General features: G+C 27.1%; 1 protein-coding gene across 1 annotated transcript in view; it reads left to right on the forward strand.

Moving 5' to 3' along the window:
• The window catches only part of LOC111630015 (importin-5-like), a 101,005-nt gene that overhangs the window by 58,445 nt on the left and 17,616 nt on the right, over positions 1 to 24,944 (forward strand). The window contains 8 exon segments of the mRNA XM_023374007.1: positions 4,550 to 4,723; positions 5,330 to 5,430; positions 7,981 to 8,098; positions 15,541 to 15,624; positions 15,694 to 15,826; positions 16,007 to 16,068; positions 16,732 to 16,888; positions 19,680 to 19,852. Coding sequence (XP_023229775.1) covers positions 4,550 to 4,723; positions 5,330 to 5,430; positions 7,981 to 8,098; positions 15,541 to 15,624; positions 15,694 to 15,826; positions 16,007 to 16,068; positions 16,732 to 16,888; positions 19,680 to 19,852 — 1,002 coding nt within the window.

Raw genomic sequence — 24,944 nt, forward strand, 5'->3', positions numbered from 1 at the left:
ATAATACTGTTCTTCCCCTTCTATCACTATACTGTATTTATTTAGTAAAATAAAGATAAAGTTTTAAAAAACAGCATAGTTTTCATTCTTGTATCTTTTTTTCAGGGTGGGAACGGATTAATTGAATATCAGTTATTTATAATGAGAAAAATTATTTCTATATTCATCATATTCCATATTTGTTAGGTCCTTAGGAACAGATTAATGACAAATATCGAGGTTCCACTGTATATCTATTCTATCAAACTGTTTATGAAATTATCTAATGCATTTTCCTCCATCATGAATAGCCCTCCAGAATGCATATTGACAAGATTATGTTGTTATAAGTACACTTTTTCTTGGTTATGCGATTCTTTGGGATTCATGTCAGGTGAGATCAATGGTTACTCTTACTAGTCAATGTCAGCATTCTAGAAATATATATTGACCAATCAAGCATGGTGAAATCAATAGATATCAGCAATTAGGCTTTAGCCTTCTTGTGGTAGAAACAGACAACAAAAGACTTGAAGATTACGTAGAGATTCTGTAAAGATATTGGCTTCAACTATGAAAGACACTGTTTATAGTTGCAACCCAGAATATGCAGATTCATTTCTTTTCTAGGTTTAATATTGGCAGATACAAAATACTCTGTGATCTTCACCAGTTTGGACTGCAGGGGTAATTCGTTAGTTTTTATAAAAAACTTCCTACAGAATCGAAGATTCCAAGTTAGGATGGACACCACTTTATACAGGCCTTTTACACAAGGTGTTCCTCAAGGTCCTATTTTGAGTGTGACTCTGTTCTAATTAAAATTAACAGCATAGCTCCCTCCCAGTATGAAACACTTTCTGTATGTGGATGACTTTCAGATCTCCTGTCAGTCTAGTAACATGAGACAACTGCAAACTTCCTTAACTCACAAAGTGCATCTGTCAAGCTTTCCATAGTTGAAAGGATATGCTTTAGATTGACCGTTTTCATAACTCTTGGAGTTTCTTCTTCATTTTTTTCCTTCTGACTGTTCACAATCTAATTCTTTATATAATTGTTCTAAATCTTTATTCAGGAGTGGCTGATCATGGGCTTCTAAAAGTTCTGTCACATCTTCAGCTGTAACATCTTCCAGTCCCGCATCACGTGCAAGTCTGGTAATGCCTTCAATTAAATTGTCCTGATGTGCTACTTCTTCAAAATTATGCATGAATGCTGGCAGAAGTTTATGCCAAACTCCATTTAAGCATTTTGCTGAAACTTCATTCCAAGCCAACCTCATGTTTTTAATGCCTTTCAAAATATGGAAAGACCACCAATAGTCTTTAACTGTTTCGTCTGAAGTGTCTGAAACTTTCATCATTTTCATGAATTTTTTACGGAGATAATAAGCTTTGAAGGTTGCAATAACTCCCTGATCCATTGGTTGCAAAAGAGATGTTGTATTGGAAAGCATGTAAACAACCTTGACATCGAATGGTGTTCTTATTTCATTAAAGTTTTGAGGATGTCCTGGAGCATTGTCCAAGAGAAGTGCCTTGGGTGGTAATTTATTTTCTTCAAAAAAGCAAAGCACAGTAGGGCAAAAATAACTTGTGTACCAATCTATGAAAACATCTTGTGTGACCCAATCTTTCTTGTTCCATTTCCAATAAACTGGCAATATATCTTTATTTAGACCCTTTAAAGCATGCAGTGTCTGTGAATGATACACTAACATTGGTTTAAGTTTCAAAGTTCCTGAAACAGTGGCTCCCAACAAAGGAGTTAATCTATCTATTGCAACTTTAAAACCTGGAGTGGAATATTCTTCATGAGAAATAAAAGCTTTTTCTGGTAACTTTTTCCAATAAAGTCCAGTCTCATCAATGTTAAAGACTAGATGTGGACAATAGTTGCCTTGTTCTACATATCCCTGAAATTCCTTAGGAAAAGCAGCCACCACCGCAACTTCCGCACTTCTGCTTCATCACATAATTTTTACACTATGACAGTTACTTCGGGATTTAAATCTCATTAACCAAAAAAGTTTTTCACCTCCATGTGTCTCCTTAAACAATACTAATTTTCAGAAAAATTTTTCTGAAAATTTTAGTTTATAGTCATGTGTAAATGAAATTTATAACATCATAAAGATTAATTAGATTAAGAATTGAAATTCTGTAAAATTACTTAAATTTGATTATGTTTTGTAATTTTTTAAATATTAAATAATTTTAAAATTGCAGCATCCCAGAGTTCGATATGCAGCTTGCAATTGTATCGGTCAAATGGCTGCAGATTTTGCTCCAATTTTTGAAAAAAAATTTCATGAAAAGGTAAAATTTACTTGATTATTATTTTTATTTTACTATAAGTTTTAAAGTAATTGTGTGATAATTAATTATATTCTCAGTTTCATTAGAATATAAAATTACACATTGCTTTTAAGCAATTTTATATAATTATTATTGTTAATGTATTACGTAAATTTCTGAATGTTAGTGAAGTTCGAGAAAGCAAGTACCAACTTTTTATGACTTGGGTATTATAGATAATTATAGTACTCAAAATATCCAAATATACAATTTTTTAAACTGATTTTTAGAAAATTCTAATTATCATTCTTTCCTTTGGAACCAAATTGTATATTGTGGAAATTAAACACTTATTTTAAATGTCGCTAGGCTATACAAGATTTGCTAAAATCATTGTTATCTAACAAAAGCATAAGTTGCTGCATTCTGTTTTTATAACAAATGGGAGATGTTAAATATTATATCACAGGGAATGTATCTTTTTCCATAAAATTCAACTTAAATATGTATTGTATTATATGTAATTTTTATGTGTAAAAAAATTCTACATAAGTATACAATAGAATCTTGCTTTGTAGCCATCCTTGCAGTTACCTATAAAAGTACCTAAGTTGTAATATATATCAAATTCCAACTTGTGGCAACCTCAATTAAATGGCCAGACAGGACTGTCCAAAAGTAATATTTATCCCAATTTACAGTATATGGCTAACAGAAGAAGAAAACCATGCATTTCTAAACTCAGTGTACTGTTTAAAGCAATTTTAAGTGAACTAGGTTTGTTTTTAGTTTTCAGATTGTTTGCTGAGATCCCTTTGACAGATGATGTTTCAAATAAAATAAATCTTTACATACATTTGACAAATTAAATTTGTTTCTAGAATTTAGTAATAAAAAAAAAAAATACAATTACATATTTGTTCAATATAGTTATACAAAATCTTATTATATTTTGTAAAAGTGTAACTGTGTAAATCAGTGATGATTGGAATACATCACTGATATGCCATTTGCAACACTGAATGAATAAAAATATCAATGAGTCTGATGTTAAAGCTGGTTTAATTAATAACACTTTTTTCAAGACTTGGGCACTTCTGCATATCTACTGACTTCTCTTTAATAATTTTTTCTAAATTCTCCTGTTAAAATAAAGTATCTAAATAAAACCTTTACCATCATTTGATAAACATATTAACTTCATTTCTGATAAAATTAACTAAAGATTATCATTTCAGTTCATCTGTGAGAATTGTTTTTGTTATTTATATATACCATAGTAATAATAATCAGGGTAATAAGAAAAAAATAATTAAATCTAGGAATTTATCCAGAAAACTTACTGAAACTTTTTTTTTTTTTTGTAAATTCTAAAAATTAATAAAATAATTTTTAGATTAAAACCAATTAAAACTACTCTTTCTTATCCAATTTTGAGTGATTCATTTTAGCAGACAAAGAAATAGTAAACTATAACTTTAATTACCAATAACTCTATGTTCATAAAATCCAAATGCATTTCACTTACAAAATGAAACCTGATCAGTGGACACAATGAACTTTAACAATTTCTGTTTCTTTTATGCTGTGTGATTTTTTTCCTAGCATGCATCTACATTCATCCCAGTATTCAGATTTATCACATTTGCATATGCTACCATACAAAAATGTTCTATTATTATTCTTTTGAAACAATTTTTTACTTTATGTAATATTTTAACATTATTCCTATCTATTTTACAATTAAATTTATTACTATGTAGATACCATGGTGATTCTTGTCTTTTTAACCTAATAGCAGCTTCATATTCGTTTAACCATATAAAAGGAATAGAAATTGTTAAAGTTCATTGTGTCCACTGAGCAGGCTTCATTTTGTAAGTGAAATGCATTTGGATTTTATGAACATAAAGTTATTGGTAATTAAAGTTATAGTTTAGTATTTTTTTGTTATTTGTTTGTCTGCTAAAATGAATCACTCAAAATTGGATAAGAAAGAGTAGTTATACTTGGTTTTAATCTAAAAATTATTTTATTAATTTTTAGAATTTAAAAAAAAAAAAAAAAAAATATGAATTTTACCAATCCCATTGTTTTAAATTTTGTGAACTTATTGTAACATTATGCTTATATATGTATTAATTAATACATACAAAAGTGCAATAAATGATTTTATAAAAGTTATATTATAGAAAGTTTTTTGTTGATAATTTAAATTTTTCTATTGAAATTTTTAAAAATGTTAATCATGTTGTTAATATTTTTTTTAGGTGATACCTGGCTTGCTTCATTTATTGGATGATAATGCAAATCCTCGTGTTCAAGCCCATGCAGGAGCTGCTTTAGTAAACTTTTTTGAAGATTGCCCAAAGAATGTTCTTATCCCATACTTGGATAGTATTGTTGCCAAGTTAGAGACTGTTCTTAGCTCAAAATTTAAAGAAGTAAGAAAATAAATAATTTATATATTTTTTTAATATTAATTTTTATAAATTGTTGTTTTTTCTAAAAGTACATGAAAAAACAATTTTCTTTCTCCTTTTTTTTTATTTAATAGTAGTATGCAAACCATTGATATACTTTTTCATATTACAAACTTACCATATTTACTAACGTATAAGATGATTTCACATATAGAACGAGGTATGACTTTTAGAGATCAAAATAAAGAAAATTAGATTTATTAATACAATTCTAATTTTATTTCGTTTCATCACAAATAAAATATTATCAAATGTACTCATTAAGGCAAACATTTAACTTACATGATTTTTAGTGTCTAGATGTCTCAGTCTTAGTTATAAGTTGTAATGAATGCTAGGCTATCTAGGTACTAAAAACTCAAGTAATTTAAAAATTATAACAAATGATTTTTTTAGTTCTTAATGCTTATATGATTCTTTTAGTCCTCTGATAATGAATCAAACCTCATTGAAATAACAATAATTTAGTAATATATGTAATTATTGAATTTTTAAAATGTTATTTTTTACAATTTTTATAAAAATTTTGAACATTGTTTAGTATAGTAATATTTTTAATCATTTTAGTTAGTTGAAAAAGGTACAAAATTGGTGCTGGAACAAATGGTTGTTACATTAGCATCTGTTGCTGACACAGCTGAAGAAAAATTTATAAAATATTATGATAGGTACTGTGAATATTTTAAAATACATTTTATTTTTGTTTAATTTATTTATTTAATAAGGAATAAGATTTAAAATTTTTTTAAATAATGATTTCATATAGATGTGCAGGATCAGCACGAGAATATGATGGATTTTTAAAGAAGTTTTGTATGTATGACACTGGGGTTATTTTAGAACAATAAACATGCACAGGAAAAACATGCAGTTTATTAATTACCACTTATTTTTAAGAAATTAAGTGATAATTAATAAATTGGACTGGTAAATTGATCTTGAACATGGCCAGTGTTATTGAATCTTTTCCATGTGCTTCAGAATAGTGTTATGAAAAGGAATTTCTCTATGTCACGCAACTTTAAAATTATGCCAAAATCTTTTCTGGACCTGGATTATCAATTGCCTTTAAAATTGATAAATGCCTTTACAATAAAGGCATGTTCACCCACTGACCAGTTCTCCACATTCATAGAGACAGAGTGTCAACTTCATACTGTAGTGGTACAATGCACAGCACATTCCTCATTATTTGTCTATAAATATAACAAAATTTTGAAAACCATCACATTTTTTGTTCTTTGTCTTTTATAGATTTCATTAAGTTCATTACATCAATAAAATTGTGATACCATTTTTTATTTACAGAAGTTTTATGATAAAGAAATTAGGTATAATTTTATTGTTATTTCAAAACTTTTACTTATTTATATTAATCTCTAAATTTAGTTGAAATTCCAAATCAGAAGATTATAAAGTTCATTTTAAGGCAATCAGTTTTTTTAAATTTCATTTTATCATCTATTTCATATAAAATTTTTTATCAAATTATTCTTGCTTTCTTTATATAATTTGATCAAATTATGTAAAGAAAGCAATCAGTTTTATTGTTTTTATTATATAAAAAACCATTCAGGCATAACATTTAAATTTATATTATATTATATGTATATATATTTATTTTATAAGATTTNCTTTATATTATGTTTAAATATATTAAATCATATAAATACCATTTCAAAATAACTATTTATTTATCAGTATGTAAGTTTCATTTTTAGTTAATATATATCTCAAATTTTAAATCAAAAATGATTAGAATAAAATAAATTTTTTTGTAACAAAACATGATTAAATATTTTAAGAATTAGTATTCAAGTGAAAATTTATTAAAAATATACAAATTAAATAAAACAGATTTCAGCATTATTTTAGAAAATTTGATTTTCTTTTATGAAAAAATTGAATATGTATTCTAGAATAAATATCTGTTTGTGTGTATATAATTGTTAATAGCATTAAAATTACTAGTATATAAATTGTTTATATATATATCAAGTTGTCTGAAAAATTCACAATTCAAATTTTATAATAAATAAATAATCATTCATTGGTGTCATTTTTATAGAAAGTATGTTATGATATGCAGAGTAAAACAATATTCGAATGACTAAATTTTTAAAATCAATGAAAATAAAGTGTATTTGAGATATGTGATGATGTACAAGTTGTAGGAGTGAGAAATAACGTAGCAGATTCCAGTACATTTATGAAATTTTTGGAGAAGACAGGATAAAAACTTTCATAGATAGTTCTCAAGATTTTGTCAAATGTTTTATAAAAGAAATCACAAATAGGCTAATCAGTGAAAGTTGATGATATCCAAAAATCTAAATGTTGAATCAAGTTATTAAATCATTCTCAATTAAACACCCAAATATTTACTAGTTGAAATACTAACAACACTAAATATTTTTAAAAATTTGTGATAGATTGAAAACCAATGAATTTGTGAACAGATGAAATTTAATTTTATATGATTGAAATGTATTGGTTCATATAAACCTTGCACTTTATTTTTTAGCTTACTTGATAACACAACGAAAAATTGTTTTCTATGACAATGTTCATGGAAGATGCTATTGAATAGCTGCATGATGTAGAACTATCTTTGATAATATCAAAACTAGATTACATTAAAAATACAGTGCTATGTATTTAACAGTATTATTATTTATTATAATCATCATAGCTGATAAAAATGATAAATTCATGTTCAATTATGTAATTTGCAATTGGCAATTGTACAAAAGCCAATACTAAAAAGAAAGTAGTAGTTTTTTAAGATTAAAGCAAACAGTTACATGTTGAGGTGAAAGTTTATAGTGATTTGGAAAAGATAAATCTATTCGGCTAGAAGGTTATGGTTCATTGTTGTATTTTCTTAATTTTATTTTATATTCCTACAGAATGTTTTGAATGAAAAAAGTTTGACTAATTTAAAGATATATAGAATAATAATCATTATTCTTTATTCTCTCTGAATTTCATGACAGTTTTCATTTACCTTTGTGATAGCGATGGGTTTTAAGAGAATGACGATAATTTATTTTTTATTATAGATTTATTATAAAGTATGCAATTTGTTTTTAATAGTTAAAAAAAAATGGTGCAAATTTTCCAATTAAATTTGTCAGTCATATTTGTAACAAGTTAGTTAATTATGTAAAATTTTTAGATATTAAATTTTTTTAATGGTATACTGTTTTTGATTTTAGATTTATGCCTTGTTTGAAATATATTATTGAGAATGCTACAAGTCAAGAACTGAGATTACTACGTGGAAAAACAATAGAATGTGTCAGTTTAATTGGTTTGGCTGTAGGAAGAGAAAAGGTTAAAAATACTAAATTTTTAACAATTTAGTAATTAATAGTTTTTGCTTTGTTTATTTTATTTAATAATTTAATTTATAAGTATTTCTGAATTTCATGAAAATTAACATTAATTGAAATGGCTTGATATTGTTTTGATAACTAAAAATATAATTGAAGTTTCAGAAAATGAAATCTCTAATTCATTTCTAAAACGGTTAATAAAACTAATTAGAAAAGCTGATATTAATTTTCATGATACATATGCATAGATGACTGAGGAAGTTAAGACTATAATCTACAACTCTGGGTGACCAAGGATCAAATCTGAATGAACAAATCCAGGAACTTTTCATTTGTGATCTGTCTTGGATATGTCAGTCTTCATCCCTCACTACCCATCCACCCTATTGTGAGCCTGGTCCAACCCGTGATGGGCACAAAAAAAGATTCTCGTAATGACCATAAGGCAGAAAGAATTAAACATGGAAAAATAAAGAAATGAAGATGTATGTATACATACTGTAAAACCTCACATATATGGCCATCTTTAAAGTACATAATTTCTGGCTACACAAGTAAGGTGGTTACCTAAGTGGAATTATGAAAAAACTGACATACAGAACTGTAATTATAGTATAATAATGAATCTTGCTAAAAGTTTAATATGCAAAATCTTAGTAAACTGTTCCAAAACTATAATAAACTACCATGCACACACTTTCTGAAATTCAAACAATACATTATAGTGCAGGCTAAACCTTACAGGACATTCCAATTTTCAATGCTGACTCAGCACTGATCTCAATGTTTGTTAATCTATTTGATGTTGAAATTTTTATTTATTGCCTGTGACACCATGTTGAATTTTCATCAATGTTAAGCCTAAATTTTTTTTTTTTTAAATAATAATCATGTTTACTGTTTCACAAGCAAAATATATATATTGAATAATATAAAAACAAAAAAAATTTTAAAGTTTGTTTTAATATAAAAATTGTGACGCAAAGTGACATCTAGTATCAAAAACGTTCCAATGTAAACACGGAAATATTTGGGATCGCCCACGCAGATCAATGAGGTCAACCCGAAAATTTTCGGGATCAATATAGGACAGGTTAAAAATCGTTCCTTTTTTCAACGTTGAAGTGGTGCTGTTTCAACACACTCAGCACTCAATGGACATGTTGACTGCTACTTTCCAATGAATTGTGGGTGATTGGTGTGATATTTGAATGGAATCCATCTTGCTGAGAATGGAATTATGGGAATTAAGCACTTTATACTCCAGTTGGAACATCATTGATGACATCAAATTGTTGACTTCAACACTCAACACTGGTGTGAAAATTGGAATGTCCCCAATAAGAACACTAGTGCAATTGCTATACTGTCTACAGCTACCTATCAGCTACAGTTGCCTGTTAGTGCATATCATCTCCATCTGCTACACAGCTGCCTCTCTTGCAGTTTCAACCATCATTAGACCAGTCTTCTTCAACGATTTTTGAGTGTCCTTGGAAAAATTTATTATCTCATTTGTATATTGTTGTATGCAACAAACACTTCTCACTAGAAACAGAAAACATTTCTTTATTATGAATTTCCTTTGCAGGAAGTCTTTTTCCCATAGAAAAAAACACACACAGACACAGCTGTATATTCTTTAATTTGTTGACAATTTCTCAATTTTATCTTACATTAAGAATAATAATTTTATAAATACTATATTTTCTATATCTTTTGAATAGTTATAAATCAACTTTTTCACAGATGGACTTCCTGCTTTTATTATAATAAGTAGATATAACATTTTCAATCTAGGTTTATTAGCAGTGATTCATTAAAAATCATTTAAATTTCTTTGCTAATGAAGTGTTAACATATTAGTGTTCTATAATTGCTTTGTGTAGCAATGGATCAAAATAACTGTATTAAAATAAATTTTAGTAATATGGCACAAAGTCTGTGTTTTATTGTTGTTTATTGCTTTCCTTTTCAAAATTTCTTTTACATTAGTTCTAAAAAACCTGAATAGAATTTATATAATCTCATAAAAATTTAAAAAATTCATAAAACTAAAATAAAAAATATGATTGTAATCAAATTTTTATTGTTTGTTTTCAATTAATGAGTCATTACTTATTTTGTTTTTATATAGATATATATTATAAAATTTTAAGTCAATCTAAAATAATAGTAAATATTTTATTTCAGTTAAAAATCATGCCTTTATCAATCCAGCAAACGATTTTTAATACCATAAAAACGTTTTCAATTGTTTTAAATGATCTTCCTCAGTTATACCAAAATAGAACATTGAAAATCAAACATAAAATAAAAACATAGAATAAATATAAAATTCAAATGGAAAAAATGCACATGCAAAGTAAATATAATAAATAAATGAAATTATGGAATAAATGTAAAATTCAAACTTCTGGCTTATTTTATGTATTTTATTTCTTTACTATAGTTAAAATTAACTTCTCTGTTTTGTAGTAAAATGTATTAAAAATCACAAATTATTAATATACTAAAAAATTAAAAATTTGAAGAAACTAGGTTTTTTCTTTGTGCCATGTCCAATCACCAGGAACAAAAACAACAAACTTATTATCAGTGAATGCTTTTAACTGTTTTGAATAATTCTGCAGAGGTGTAGCCTCCAATAAAAGGTTGTCTCTGCAAAGAAAGACACTGCTATGTCCAATCACAAACAAAAATAAAGGAAGACAACTTAGTTTCTTCAAATTTTTAATTTTTTAAAACATACTGTCAGCCATTATAATTCAGATTAATATACTATTATTTTGTAATAAGTAAATTTTTTAGATTATTTTATTTCAGTTTAAAATATCAACTTTATTGATGTAAAGACTTATTTTAAAATAATTATTATTTATAAAATTCTTTCTTTTTCTAACTGTTTAATGTACATTATAGAATATTGTAATATGTTAAATTTAGTGTGGAATGTTGACTTAAATTTATTGACTTAAATTTAGAAAATTGAGCAGTTATTTATTGTGACATCATCACAATGCCGGGCTGCAATTTTTAATCATGTTTTTAATTAATTTAATTTAAAATATATGCTTTTCATCTCAAATTAGTAATGTAGTGTCTTGCCCCTGTACATCATACTTTTTCTTTAACAACAGTTGTGCCAGTTATCTATCTAACTTATTTGAAGAGAAAATTTTTGAATTGAAATAATGACTTTCAGTTTGCATTGGAAGTTTGTATGTAGTTAATCAGGGCCTCATGTCTCTAATCTTTCCATATCTGGTCTCTGCTATCATCTATGTAACTCCATTCTCAAGATTAAGGAAAGACAGATGGACGACATTAGGAATGTATAGGTCTACACTTTTTTCAAATTGCAGCCCAATAATTTTAAGAAGAATTAAATGTTTCTGGTTTTTTATGTGGCTATTCTAGAATTATTATTAATATTATTGTACAGGTTAATAATGCTTAAGCATCTTCCTGTGCTCAAACTTTTCTTCTCCATTCTGTTCTTTTTCAACAATCTTCCTCTGTCAGTTCTTCATGCTCCATAGCTTTTGTTACTTCCTCTATCCATGTAGTCCACAGCCTTCTTCTCCTCCTTCTGCCTGACGGAATCCATTTCAATATCTGTTGTGGTAGTCTACCTTTTTTCATCCTCCGAACATGGCCATACTAGGTTAATTGTTTTGTTATGGATATAATTGACTATAGAGTTTTGGTAATCCATTTTTTTCCTAATTTCCTCATTTCTTACTTTATCTAGTTTTGAACATTGAGCAGATTTTCTCAAAAAGTCCATTTCTGTGGATTTTAATTTAGATTTCAATTTTGAATTTAATACCCACACTTCTGCTCCCTATGTTATCACACTTAGAACTAATAATATATATATGTTTATCATGTTTTATTTAAAGATTTGTTTATCCCATAAGATTCCATTTAACATTCTTATCATAGATATTCCTTTTATAATTCTGTCCTTAATTTCAATTTTCATCTGACCATCATTAGTAATTTTGTTCATATATATTTAAATTTATCAAATCCTTAATCAGTTCAATTTTTCCATTTTCCTCCAAAACTAAATCATGTATGTCTTCAGTTCCAATTACCATATAATTAGTTTTTTCCATATTTATATTTAGTTCCCAGTTATTGTATTCTTCTTTCAGCTTTCTTGTCATATATCTTAAATCATCATAATCATCAGCTATAACTAATTGGTCATCTGCAAATAATAATGTATATACAGTATTGTCTCCAACCATTAGACCCATATTACTACATTTTCTCTTCCATATTTCCATAGCCTTTTGAATGTAAATTTTAAATAATGTTGGGGAAATACAACAACCTTGGCATAAATCTTTTGTAACCAGAAATCCTTCAGATAATCTTGTTGCTATTTTAATTTTAACAATAGAGTTATGGTATAATTTTTTAATATACTATTTTTTATATATATTATACCATAATTTTTTAAAGTATACTAACATATGCCTTTTCTAAGTCAATAAATAACAAATGTGGAGTTTGATTTCTAGCAACTTTTTTCTCTTTATTTGTCTAACACAGAAAATATGATCAAGTGTGGATCTTTCACTTCTAAAACCTGCTTGTTCCTACTGAATGTACATGTCACAGTAATATCTCTGTAATTCTTACACTTATCTTTTTTGCCTTTTTTGTATATTGGTGACAGATACCCAATTTTCCAGTCTTGTGGGATATCTTCTTTATTTATACATTGTTCCATTAAGTTTTTGCAAATTCTAAGTAACCTATCAGATCCACACTTAATTAGCTCTGCTGGTATCTCACCAATACCACTAACTTATATTATTTTTTAAAGATTTAATTATACTTTCAAAAAGTTTCATATCTATTTGAATAGTCATCTTTCATGTTATCTCATATTTTTCTATTTTCATATCTATTTATTAAGTTTCATATCTATTTGAATAGTCATCTTTCATGTTATCTCATTCTCTGTATTATAAATCATATATTCATTTCTGTTTTCTGTTAAAAGATTATTAAAATAGTCTTTCCATTTATTTAGTGATGTGTACTGAATAGTATTGGTTCTCTTATTATCATTTCTTAAATTTTTCAAAATTCTGAATGCTTCAGTATTTTGTCTTCCACCTGTATAAGTTTGTATGGTATTACAAACTTTCTCCCAATTGTTATTCTTTTCTTGCGGTACTTTTCTTCTAATAACAGCCTGAAGTTTCTTATACTCTATTTTATCTTCTATATTTTTATATTTAGCTATTTTAAATATAAATTTTTCTTATTTTTCACCAGTTCTGCTATTTCTTTATTTCAATAATACATTTTTGTCTTACATGTTCCTTATTTAACTTCTCATAATGCTTCTTTAGCTGCTTGATGTATACTCTGCACTATATGATTGTATTGTTCTTGCACTGTATCAAAGTAGGTTTCCCCTAATTTATCATCTAGTCGTTTCTGGTACAATAGTTGAGTACTTTCATTTTGTAAAGAGAGTAGATTATATCTTGGAATTTGTAATTCTGTCCCTTCTAATTCATTATTGATACTAGTGTTAACTTTAAAGTATGGAAAATTTATTTTACTATTAATCACATTATGATCACATATTCTTTTACTTCCACAATCAATCCCCCTAAAAATTCTGATATCTTGGAGCAATAGTGCAGTATTCTGTTTTACAATGATATAGTTCAATATTGATTTTGAATTCAATGTGTTTTGATGTCGAGTGTATTTATCTTTATCTTTATGTTGGAATACCTATTTGTTATTTTTAATGAGTTCTACATACATAGTTCAATTAATCTTTCATCATTATCAGTTATTATATCCAAAGAGGTCCAACTGTTTGGTTCTTATGCTTTTTACCAATTTGGCCATTAAAATCCTCTGTCATTATAATTTCTCTATTGTTGCGAATATTATTTATTATAGTACTTAATTTCTCAAAAATTCATCTTTATCTAATTTATTTTCACTTCACTTAAAGCATATATATTCCCAAAATTGTAATATTTCTAGCAAATAGAGTTAAATTAATTTTGTCATATTTTCATTTATTGCTTCCCAAGATGTAACATTTTTCTTATATTTTGTCAATATCAGAACGGAAACTCCGCTTTTTGATCTAGTATCTTTTGGTACTCCACTGTAAAAATGTAGATATTTATCCTCTATAAGCACTCTGTCCCTTGGTTTCTGTTAATACAATAATATCTTGTATTCTGTTTAATTCCGAGATAATTAGTCACTTTTTATTATTAATACTTTGCACATTGCATGTTCCTATAATCATTGTCCTTTTCCATAGCCTTTTTCGTCATCCTGAATATCCACCTGGCTTATTTCTGTTGGTCTTTTTAGCATTTAGTTTTTTCCGAGAATGGGGGAGCTGACCCCATGTCTCAACCTCCAACCTGTAGGTTGGAATTTTTATTCAAGGTTTACTCCTCTAGGAGAGTGGCTGTCACCACCTGCGAGTCCCTCCTAAAGTATTAATCTCACAAAACGTTTAAAGTATTTTTTCTATTCTAGAATTTTAAACAGAAAATAAAATTGTTCATTTCCGTTTACAGAAAGTGAACATTACAAATACAGAAATTTCTTAATCAGAAAATAAAAATTAATATTAATATTTATAGATAATTACACAAGAATTAATATTTTATAAACTTTTGATTATTGTTTTATTATTATTTGAAAATGATGAACAGTAATAATAATTTCAGTTTTGTGACCTTTATTTTATGTATAAAGTTACATAAAAATTTTTTATATTAAATGTGATTATATGCTGTTATACAGTGTTGATATTATTAATGATTAGTTGGGTTGCAATTTGAAAAAATTGTAGACCTATAAAAAAAATTCCCATCGTCCGTTTGTCCTTAATCTCAAGAATGGAGTTAGGTAGATGAAATTTATGACTAGATATGGAACAGTTAGGGCCACAAGATCCTAATTAACTATATACAAACTTTTGGTTTGCACCAGAAGTCATGTTATTTCAATTAAAAAATTTATCTCTGAAAGGAATTAGTTAGATGACCAGCACAACTATATTGCTGAAAGGAAAAGTATGGTGTACAGGGGCAAGACAGCTACTAATTTGAAGTGAATAGCATATATTTTAAATTAAAAATATGATTAAAAATTGCATGACGACATTGTGACAATGTTACAATAAATAATTGCTTGTTTATATTTAGATTGTTTAACTATAAAAATAATTTTAATAAATTTTCTGGCCATTATATTACTGTTAATTTTTTAAAGTTAAATATGGATTTATTTTTAAAGAATATTTTGAAGACTAGTAGTAATGGATATTTTGTTATTACTGTAGTTGTTCTAATGTAATGATTAAATTTTAAAAAACTTACAAAAATTTGAAATGAAGTCTATATTCTTTTTTGATTCTTTTAACAGTTCATGGTTGATGCTAGCGGTGTTATGGATATGTTGTTAAAAAGTCAGACTGATGGTAACATGATGGCTGATGATGATCCACAGGTAATTTAAATATTTTAAACTTTTTTGAATATGGGCTTATTCATTACATAATAATTTTTCAATTATAAGTTAGCCTATATGATATCTGCTTGGGCAAGAATTTGCAAAATTCTTGGCAAACAATTTGAGCCATATTTACCATACGTGATGGGTCCAGTTTTAAAAGCTGCTTCATTGAAACCAGAGATTGCACTCCTTGACAGTAAGTTTTTTATTGTTTGTAATTCAAATCTAATTTAAAAATTATTCATATTCTTAACTATTTATTGCACTTCACATATTTTCAGAAAATAATGTAATAGTTTTTAAGGATAACATTCTAAGTTTTAACATTACAGAATAATTTTATTTTAATAATTTTAAAAATTGTTAATATATATAGGTGAAGACATGAAAGTTGTTGAAGATGATGATGACTGGCAGTTTGTGAGCCTTGGAGAGCAGGTAAATTTGCTGATTTTCAGTTTTGTAATTGTGATGTGAAGTTTTAAGACATAAAAATATCTTGGTGTTAGTCTGTTTTCAATTATGTCCCAAAACAAACACTGTATGTTGTTAAAATTTGCTAAGTATAAGGTATATAATATTAAAAAACTTCACATTACTGCTTTGTTTATATCTAGAAGTTGGGATTATTATTTTACAATATTTAAATGTCAAATGATAAACATTATAGAAAAATATAGCAGTTAAAATTTTTATTAAAGTAGTTGTGCTAAAAAATTAAGTATTTTCCTCAAATTCTTGAGTTCAGTTTACAGTGTTGTTTGTAACAATTTTTGATAGACTTTTAAAATGATATTTCAGAATTTTTAAATATTTAAAACCACAGAGATTTAAAGATTTATAGAATACATTTGAATGAAAATAAAATTTATTTAGGTATTTAATAAATTTTAAAAATTACAAATAAAAAATTGAAGTATCAATAGAAAAGATAGAGAAATTCTTTTAGTTGTAAGTATATATATATATAATATATGTTACTTAATCATGTTAGCTTAATGTCAGCTTAACCAGTTGAAAACTGTTTGTTCAGTTTTTATGTAGTGTAATTTGAAACAAATAAAAGAAATTATGAATTTATTGTAACGTTTAATATTTCAGCAAAATTTTGGAATACGAACTGCAGGTCTAGAAGAAAAAGCTACAGCATGCCAAATGTTAGTTTGTTATGCTCGAGAATTGAAAGAAGGGTTTGCTCCCTATGTGGAAGAAGTTGTTAAATTAATGGTGCCAATGCTCAAATTTTATTTTCATGATGATATCCTTTTTGAAAAACTTATTGATAATAAGATATAGTTTAACTAAGAATTCATTATTTATCCCATATCTGTAGAAAAGTAATTTAATTATTATTTAGTAATTTGATATAAGCTTTTAATATGTTATTATCTATTAATTAGTAATAAATAACTAAGAACCTGCTGGCCTTATTGTTATGATTACAGATTCATCACACACCTTTCCAATTTTTATCCGTTAAAGCACGATGTCCCATGATGTTAACGAAAGAATGAATCTATAATCATAATAAGATTAGTTGTCTCATAGTTATTTATTACTGATTTGATTAATAATTAAATTTTATATAACAAAGAAATCAATTTTAGTAAATTCTAAAACAATTCATAATAATTAAAATTCATTGCTTTTAATTTATTATAAATTTGTCATATTAGTATGTACAAGATCAAAATGTTCCAGAACTGAACAAATAAAGAATATATCAATTATCATATTATAATGAGTTTATAATTTTTAAAATTAATCTCCAGTTGCTATACATTTAAAAATGAAATGCTTTTATTTATACAATTTTGATTATCTGTAAAATATTAGAAACAAGGATAGTTGAACCATATTTTATTTATTGAAATGAAAAATTTGATATACTGGTAGTCCCTTACTTTTTGACATAATGCATTCCTAAAAGTGTGTATGAAAGTTGAGCAATAGAGTTCTATGTCATAGAGAAGTTTCTGTTTCCAGAGAGCTAAAGAGAAAATCTATAAAATCTCTCATTAATATAGGAAAGTTTTAGGTTTTATAGTGAATATGTAATGAAGCTGTTGTCATCAAAAACAATCTTTTGAATTTATTGCAAGATAAAAGCTTCTTCAAAGTCTACAAATTCTGCAATCCTTATTCTTTTACTTCCAAATTATTTTAATAAATTTTTTTGTTTCATATGTTCATCTCATACATAGACATTTCATATTTTTTGGCAGCCAATCAAGAACCTGTATTGTCTATCTCTTATCATTTCTTTAAATGATGTGGCCAGCCCATTTTTATTTCAGTTTCTTTATGCTAATGATTAGGTCTGAGACTTGTTTTTTTATCCCAGTATTTCTCCTTTGGTCTTCTCATAATTCCCAACATATATCTATCCATGTTTTTCTATGCCAGTCATGAGCAACAACAGCCCAAGGGCAATATGTGGTTGTGAAGTCTGAATATACAATCCCTGGGTTTTTGACTCTGTAATTTTATTATCCTTTTTATGCCTCAAGCCATTGTGTAACCCTAATTAAGCTGGTATTTATGACAAAGAACATTGAAACAAAATCCTACTAGTGAAAAATGAGAATAAACTATACATAATTAGTTTGCATATCTTTAGCATATTTTATTTTACTACTTAGTACAGTGTTTTTTAATCTTTTTTTCATTATGGAATGGTAAAATTATGGATAATTTTACAAAGACTAGTAATTAATTGTAACTACAAATTATGTTTATTTATTACAGTTATATATGATTATCTGGAGTTACTGTACATAACAAAGTACATACAGTAACTCTAGATTACTATTTAAATGTCATTTGTGATCAAATGCACGACCATCAGTATGAGTCAAATATTTTTCACGGACCAGCACTGGTTCCTGAACTGGTGGTTATGGAATATATTGATACTCAGAGGCTTACAGTCTGCATCTCCATAAGAAAAATTGCATGCAATCAGTGGAACCCTATGAAGTTCACTTACAGCTCACATCCAGAAGAGCTGTTTATTAATGCTCTATGTAATCCATAATTTTCAAGCTATTTTTGCTGTCAATGTCCATGTCTCTCAGCCATAAGTCAGAATAAAAAAAAATTGGCATACTTATTTTCAATATTAGCAAGGTTGAGGCCGAAGTTTTAAATGTGAAAATGTGTACGTCGGATGTTCAGCACCACTTTCCTGTAAGCCTAGAAGTTTGACAATGGTGTTCGATAGTCAGTGCAATCATTCTCAACATTCCAAACACTATTGTCAAACTTCTAGGCTTACAGGAAAGCGGCGCTGAACGTCAGACATACACGTTTTCGTGTTTAAAACTTCGGCCTCAACCTCACTATTATAACTCTGATTTTCCCAAGTTCTCTTTACTCAAATTTTACTTTATAATTATTTTTATTTAAAATGGTTTCATTCATTCATATCTTTTGACATGTAACAAAGAATTTATTTGCAAATTTGGCATATAAAAAGAGAGTTTAAAGGTATTAAAAATATCATGTACAACAGAGCAAGTTGTCCAAAAGTCTATGACTAGCTGTATATATAAATATAATTATTTTATCAAAATCTTTTACCTAATTTTAATTATCTGATATGAAAAAACAACACTGAAAAACACCAAGTTGTTTTAAACGTTTTAATTTTATATTATCATTATTTCTAATTTTTTTTTACATAATTTTGTTTTCTCATATTAAAATACACCAACAATAGACCTGTATGTTTATATATATAGAAAATTTGTTTTTCTTTAAATAAATATTTATTAATAACTTTTAAGGAATGGATCCATTATTACAAAATGAATGTTCCTTAAATGAAAATTTCTTAGAAGTTCAACGTAAGATTGATTTCAAATTGAATAATTCGGTGCATATATTTTTTGTTAAATTTGAATTCTTACTATAAGCTGAATTTTTTCTTTTTATTGTTGATGTAGATAAGTCAAAAATGTCTGAAGGTTTCAATTTGTAAAATAATGAATTAACATCTAAAAATATCTACTAAAAATCTGACATTTAATTTCCTTAATAATTTATAAGTGTTAGAATTGCTGCTGCAGAAGGTTTACCATTTCTATTAGAATGTGCAAAGATTAGAGGTGAAGCCTATGTTGCTGAAATGTGGAGATATGTTTGCCCAGAACTTTTAAGAGCTGTTGATACTGAACCTGAAAAAGAAGTGCTTTCTGATCACATGCATGCTCTTGCAGAAGTAATTTAAAATTTATTTTTAAAATACAATATTTGATGCTATATATTTGTTGTCTGTTAAAGTAGATCAAAAAAATATTTTTAACTAAAATAGCAATTATTTTAATTATTCATAAAGTACTAAAAATTTTGTTGTTGTTCAAATTTCTTTGTGATTTTATTACATTTATTTATTTTTTTATCTATTAACACATTTTCTTGTCTATCAATTTTATGTCATTTATTAATTAGGTTATATAAAGAGATGAGAAAAATGCTTAATTCTGGAAACCAAATTAAATTTTTATTCAGAAAATGTTTTTGTTCTATTTTATTTTATTTTGATTTCACTTTATTTTATTAATTTTTTGTTGTATAATTTTTAAATTTGATAAAGTTAAAACTTGAAGATGTGCTCTCTTTCAAATGTATTTATTCTTATACATTTAATAATTTTCACATCTGATGATGATTTTATAAAAGAACAAAAATGCTTTTGAATGAAAATTTGGTTTTGAGAATTAAGCATTTTTGTCACATCTCTTTGAATACTGTGCCAAGTCCAAATGTTATTATAGGATATATATTTCTGTAATTTAATAGTTATTGCAAAACTATCATATTGTTTTCTTTTATGATAGCTATTGACTATCATTCTGAAATGCAAAAAATAATTATTTTAAATTTAAATATTTAAAATGCTGTTTTTNTTGTTAGGCTTAACATCGATGAAAATTCAACGCAAAATAGGTTAATAGCGATATACTAATATACTAATTACATGGGATATAATAATATACTACACTAATAATGAATTTTTTCATACTTTTCGGTTATCCGACTTTTCAATTATCCGACCAACCCCAGTACCCAATTAGGGCGGATAATCGAGGTTCTACTGTATGTACAAAAATATATTATTTTAAATTTAAATATTAATAATGCTGTTTTTGATTTCTAAAATATTCAAAAATGCTTGTCTAAATAAGTACCATATTAAATTTTTATATGTATAAAAGATTTTTTGTTAAATCAGAATCATTGAGCTGCAAAGTTGCAGTTGTTTTGAGAAATATAGAACAATCATAATAAAATGGATAAAAGATAATAGCTACTGGTCATTAAAAGAAAATATAGCATGGAGACATATGTGCATTCAAGTATAAACTAGTTAATAAAATCAATAGTAATAAACTCATATCTTGCATCACAAACAAAATATACACATATATTAACAACACAATATTCACATGGAACAACAAATAGGCTGTTTTAGAAACCACATGAGATACAAATAGATTTTCTCATTCTACAACAAGAACACAAACAACATAGAAACATATGTAGATTAAACTAAAGCATTTGGCTACATTCTACACTTATGATTATTGCTAATACTATACCTATACAAAATACACCAACATCATTATATTTTTAAAAACTGCAATGCATCACTGGAGAACAACACTACACTTCAGTTTCAGAACATGCATGAAAGGAAAACCAAATACACATAGGCAAGAAAATCTTTCATCTCCCTGAAAAATCCCTTGCCTGTGTGTATTTTTTTTTTATCTGATTCTACCTAACCTTAAAACCACTATCTAATAGGCCAAAGAACACTAAATACAAATGAAGCATTCAATGCCATAACATTGTAAATGCCTTTTTTTTTCTAAATACATTTTATTGAAGAATTGAATTCTAAATGCAATGTTTTCTGCCACAAAAGAATATTATGGCAATATTGGCAGTGTAAGTGGCTGTATTTTGAAGAAGAATTTATGCGAAAATGTAATGTTTAAAGTGCCATAGTACAAATCATGTGACTTTCGGCGTGTAAAACGTTGTGGCTTATATTTACATCATTTTGATATTCCAGAGAATTTGTAACCCAGTGAGTTTTTTACCATTTTATTGTACAGTTGAAATGAATTTATTCATTAGAAAAAATGGATACCTCTCCTGAAAAGTTTCTTTTTTGGCATTTACAACATTATGACATTACACACTTCAAATATATGAAACACAACAGAACATAATACATATTATCTCATCTTATGTATTTGGACAACAAAACTCTAGAAATTACACACACTTACTCTGCTGACACTCAAATGGCATTTGGCCTAGACAAATGCAGAAAACTCCAGAAAAAGGAATACAAAAAAAAAAGAGGATTTTGTACTTGGAAACAGAAATGTCATTGAATCCATGGATGAGGGTGAAGTCTACAAATATTTAGGATTCCAGTAGGCCAAACTGACAGAATATGCAGAAATAGAGCAAAGACTAAAAATCAACAAAACTATTGTGACATCACAATGCCAGGCTCCAATTTTTAATTTATTTAATTTAAAATATATGCTTTTCATTTTAGTAGTGTCGTGTTTCTATGTATCATACTTTTCCCAATAACAATAGACTATGCCAGTCATCTATCTAACTGTTCTGGAGAAAATTTTTGAATTGAAATATTATGACTTCTGGTCCAGACCAGAAATCACTTTATAGTTAATATGCATAGACATCATGTATAGTTAACTGGGGCCTCCTGCCCCTAAGTTTTTTATATTTGGTCTAAACTTTCACTTGTCTAACTCTGTTCTTGATATTAAGGAAGGACAGATACCAGTAGGAATTTATAGGTCTTCAATTTAAGAATTGCAGCCCAAGAAAGAATAAAACAGATTAAACTCAATGCTAAGAACACAATTGAATTTAAAGCAATTGGCACTTACGTTGTCTCAGTATGACTCAAGAAAATACAAACAACATTGAAAAAAAAAACAAGAAATATCATCTTAAGTCATTCATAGAAAGTCTGACTCATCCTCAATGAGATCTCACAAATATAGCGAATCTTTACTATAAACAAATACAGACACCGTGGGAGTTTTGCTATGAAAAAACAAGAAATGTCACAATTATACAAAATTCTAACTGTACACCATTAAATGTACACAACACTGACTTGGATTTCACCCAGTTCACAAGAGACAGCATACAGCAGTTATGGATCCAGAAGGAGCTACATAATAGCTATCCTAATGATCTCAGTCAGGATTGCAGTTGTCAGAAATGCATCACATTGCTGGCTGACTCCAGGTTTGTGATTGCCAAACAAGACTAGGTCATAAATACAAGAAACTACATAAACCTCATAAAATGAACTTGATATAATTTATTGGCAGAACAGTTTCAGATGAAACTTGAAGGAAATGCCACATCATGTATGAGACTGTACAACATATCACATTGAGTTGCAAGCTTTTAATACAAACTGGCTATATACATCAACGTAATCAAATATAATACATCAAAACTTCCATTTACAAACACATACTATTACGTACTCAGGAATCACAATACAAATACACAACTCAGGCAGTCAGAAAACAAAATATACTATATGATTGAGCTATAATCAAATACAAAACAATTTATCACAACAATTTATCCTCACATTTATTGATAAACAAGTGTGATGTCTGATAGAATAGAATATTTTAAGAATAAAATTTTATTGTATATTGAGAAGATCAGTCTGTCTGTTTTTATTCTTAAAACATTGATAATGTTAACCATGTAAGAATACAGGTGATACCACTCCTATTGTTTGACTGTCAAAAACTTGTCAGGAATTTGGTTGTACTTCAGATGTTTGCCACCAGATGCCATCTTATCAGGAAGTTCATTTTGTATTGTTTACCATTTACTATTGCTTTGTCCAACAGTGTTTTTAAGAAATTATTACAAAATCATGTCTTTTAAATGATATGTGCATAATTGCAAAGGCAATTATTGTTCAAAGAAACAAATAGTAAAATACTTACAGCACCAAAAGATTTGGAATTGTTTAAAAAATGGAAACAAGAGATACCATGTGCAGATTGAGAACTGACTAAATGCTACAATGTTTGTGAAAAGCATTTTGCTCCTCATTAAATTCTTCATTTGTGGAGAGTATATAAAGATGGGGAAAAAATCATTAGTGTTTCTTATAAAACTCTTCGACAAACTAAGAATGCAGTGCCTAGTTTGTTTCCAAATTGTTTATCATATCTTTCTAAATCCAGCAAAGCACTTAAAAAAAAAATTTTAATTATCTTTATTATAGTTTATAAACTATTTAACTAATCCATAACCTAAAACATGCTTTTAATTGCTTTATTTTTTCTGCAGCTGTGTATAAAAATTATAACCAAATATATTTTATTGCAGTAGTTTTTTGGGACAATTAGAAGAGCTGGATGTCAAAATAAACATCCTGCTTTTCCAAGATTTTTGCAACTATATATATTGTTGTCATTATATTCCCTATTAAAACCACCAAGATCTGGTATTTGCCATATTCTGTTTGATGAGAAATCGAGAGTTCATTATGAAGAAAAAAAACATTCATGAAGAAATCCAAAGAGGATCTTACCTACTTAAAAAAATTAAGAGAGAAATTGAATGGACATATTGAGAGAAGTATTTAGAAATGTGATGAGATAATTGATCATGATTATGCATCTGCAGATGTATTAGAATGCATAAGAGATTGTGTTACTGGCTTTATTGCAAAAAAATTTTAAACATTTTACAAGTTGTGAAGTTTGTATTAAGGCATTGACCAAAGATAAAAGTTATCAATCTGTGGCACAGTTGCCTAACTTCAAAACAAAAAACAGATTTACATACTCAAGTACTTTTCTTTTTTCACTGCTTAATCAAATTGAACAATAATTATTAGTCAAAATGTTTAGTGATGACATTTTGAATGACATTGCAGAAGCACATTTCCATGTAAAGCATATAAAAATGAAATGTAAAATATTATGTACTTGTAAGGTTAAGGTAATTTGCCAGACACACAACATGAAATTGCAAGACATTTCAAAAGAGAAACAAAAATATTCCAAATTTCTTTATTGTTTGTTTATTGATGTTATATATATATATATATATACAGTTGATTCCGCTTAATTGTGATATGTTGTGATTAATCTATTTTGGCCCAATTAAGCGTTGTCCTAATTAAATGAACTGCTAATAAGTTCTAAAACAAAATATGTAATACATAGATAAAAATAATAATAATTAGGTACCTATTTTAATGCTTTATTAAA

Source organism: Centruroides sculpturatus, unplaced genomic scaffold (genome assembly GCF_000671375.1).
Source record: "Centruroides sculpturatus isolate CEXI.00-Female unplaced genomic scaffold, Cexi_2.0 scaffold415, whole genome shotgun sequence".
Classification (NCBI taxonomy): Eukaryota; Metazoa; Arthropoda; class Arachnida; order Scorpiones; family Buthidae; genus Centruroides; species Centruroides sculpturatus.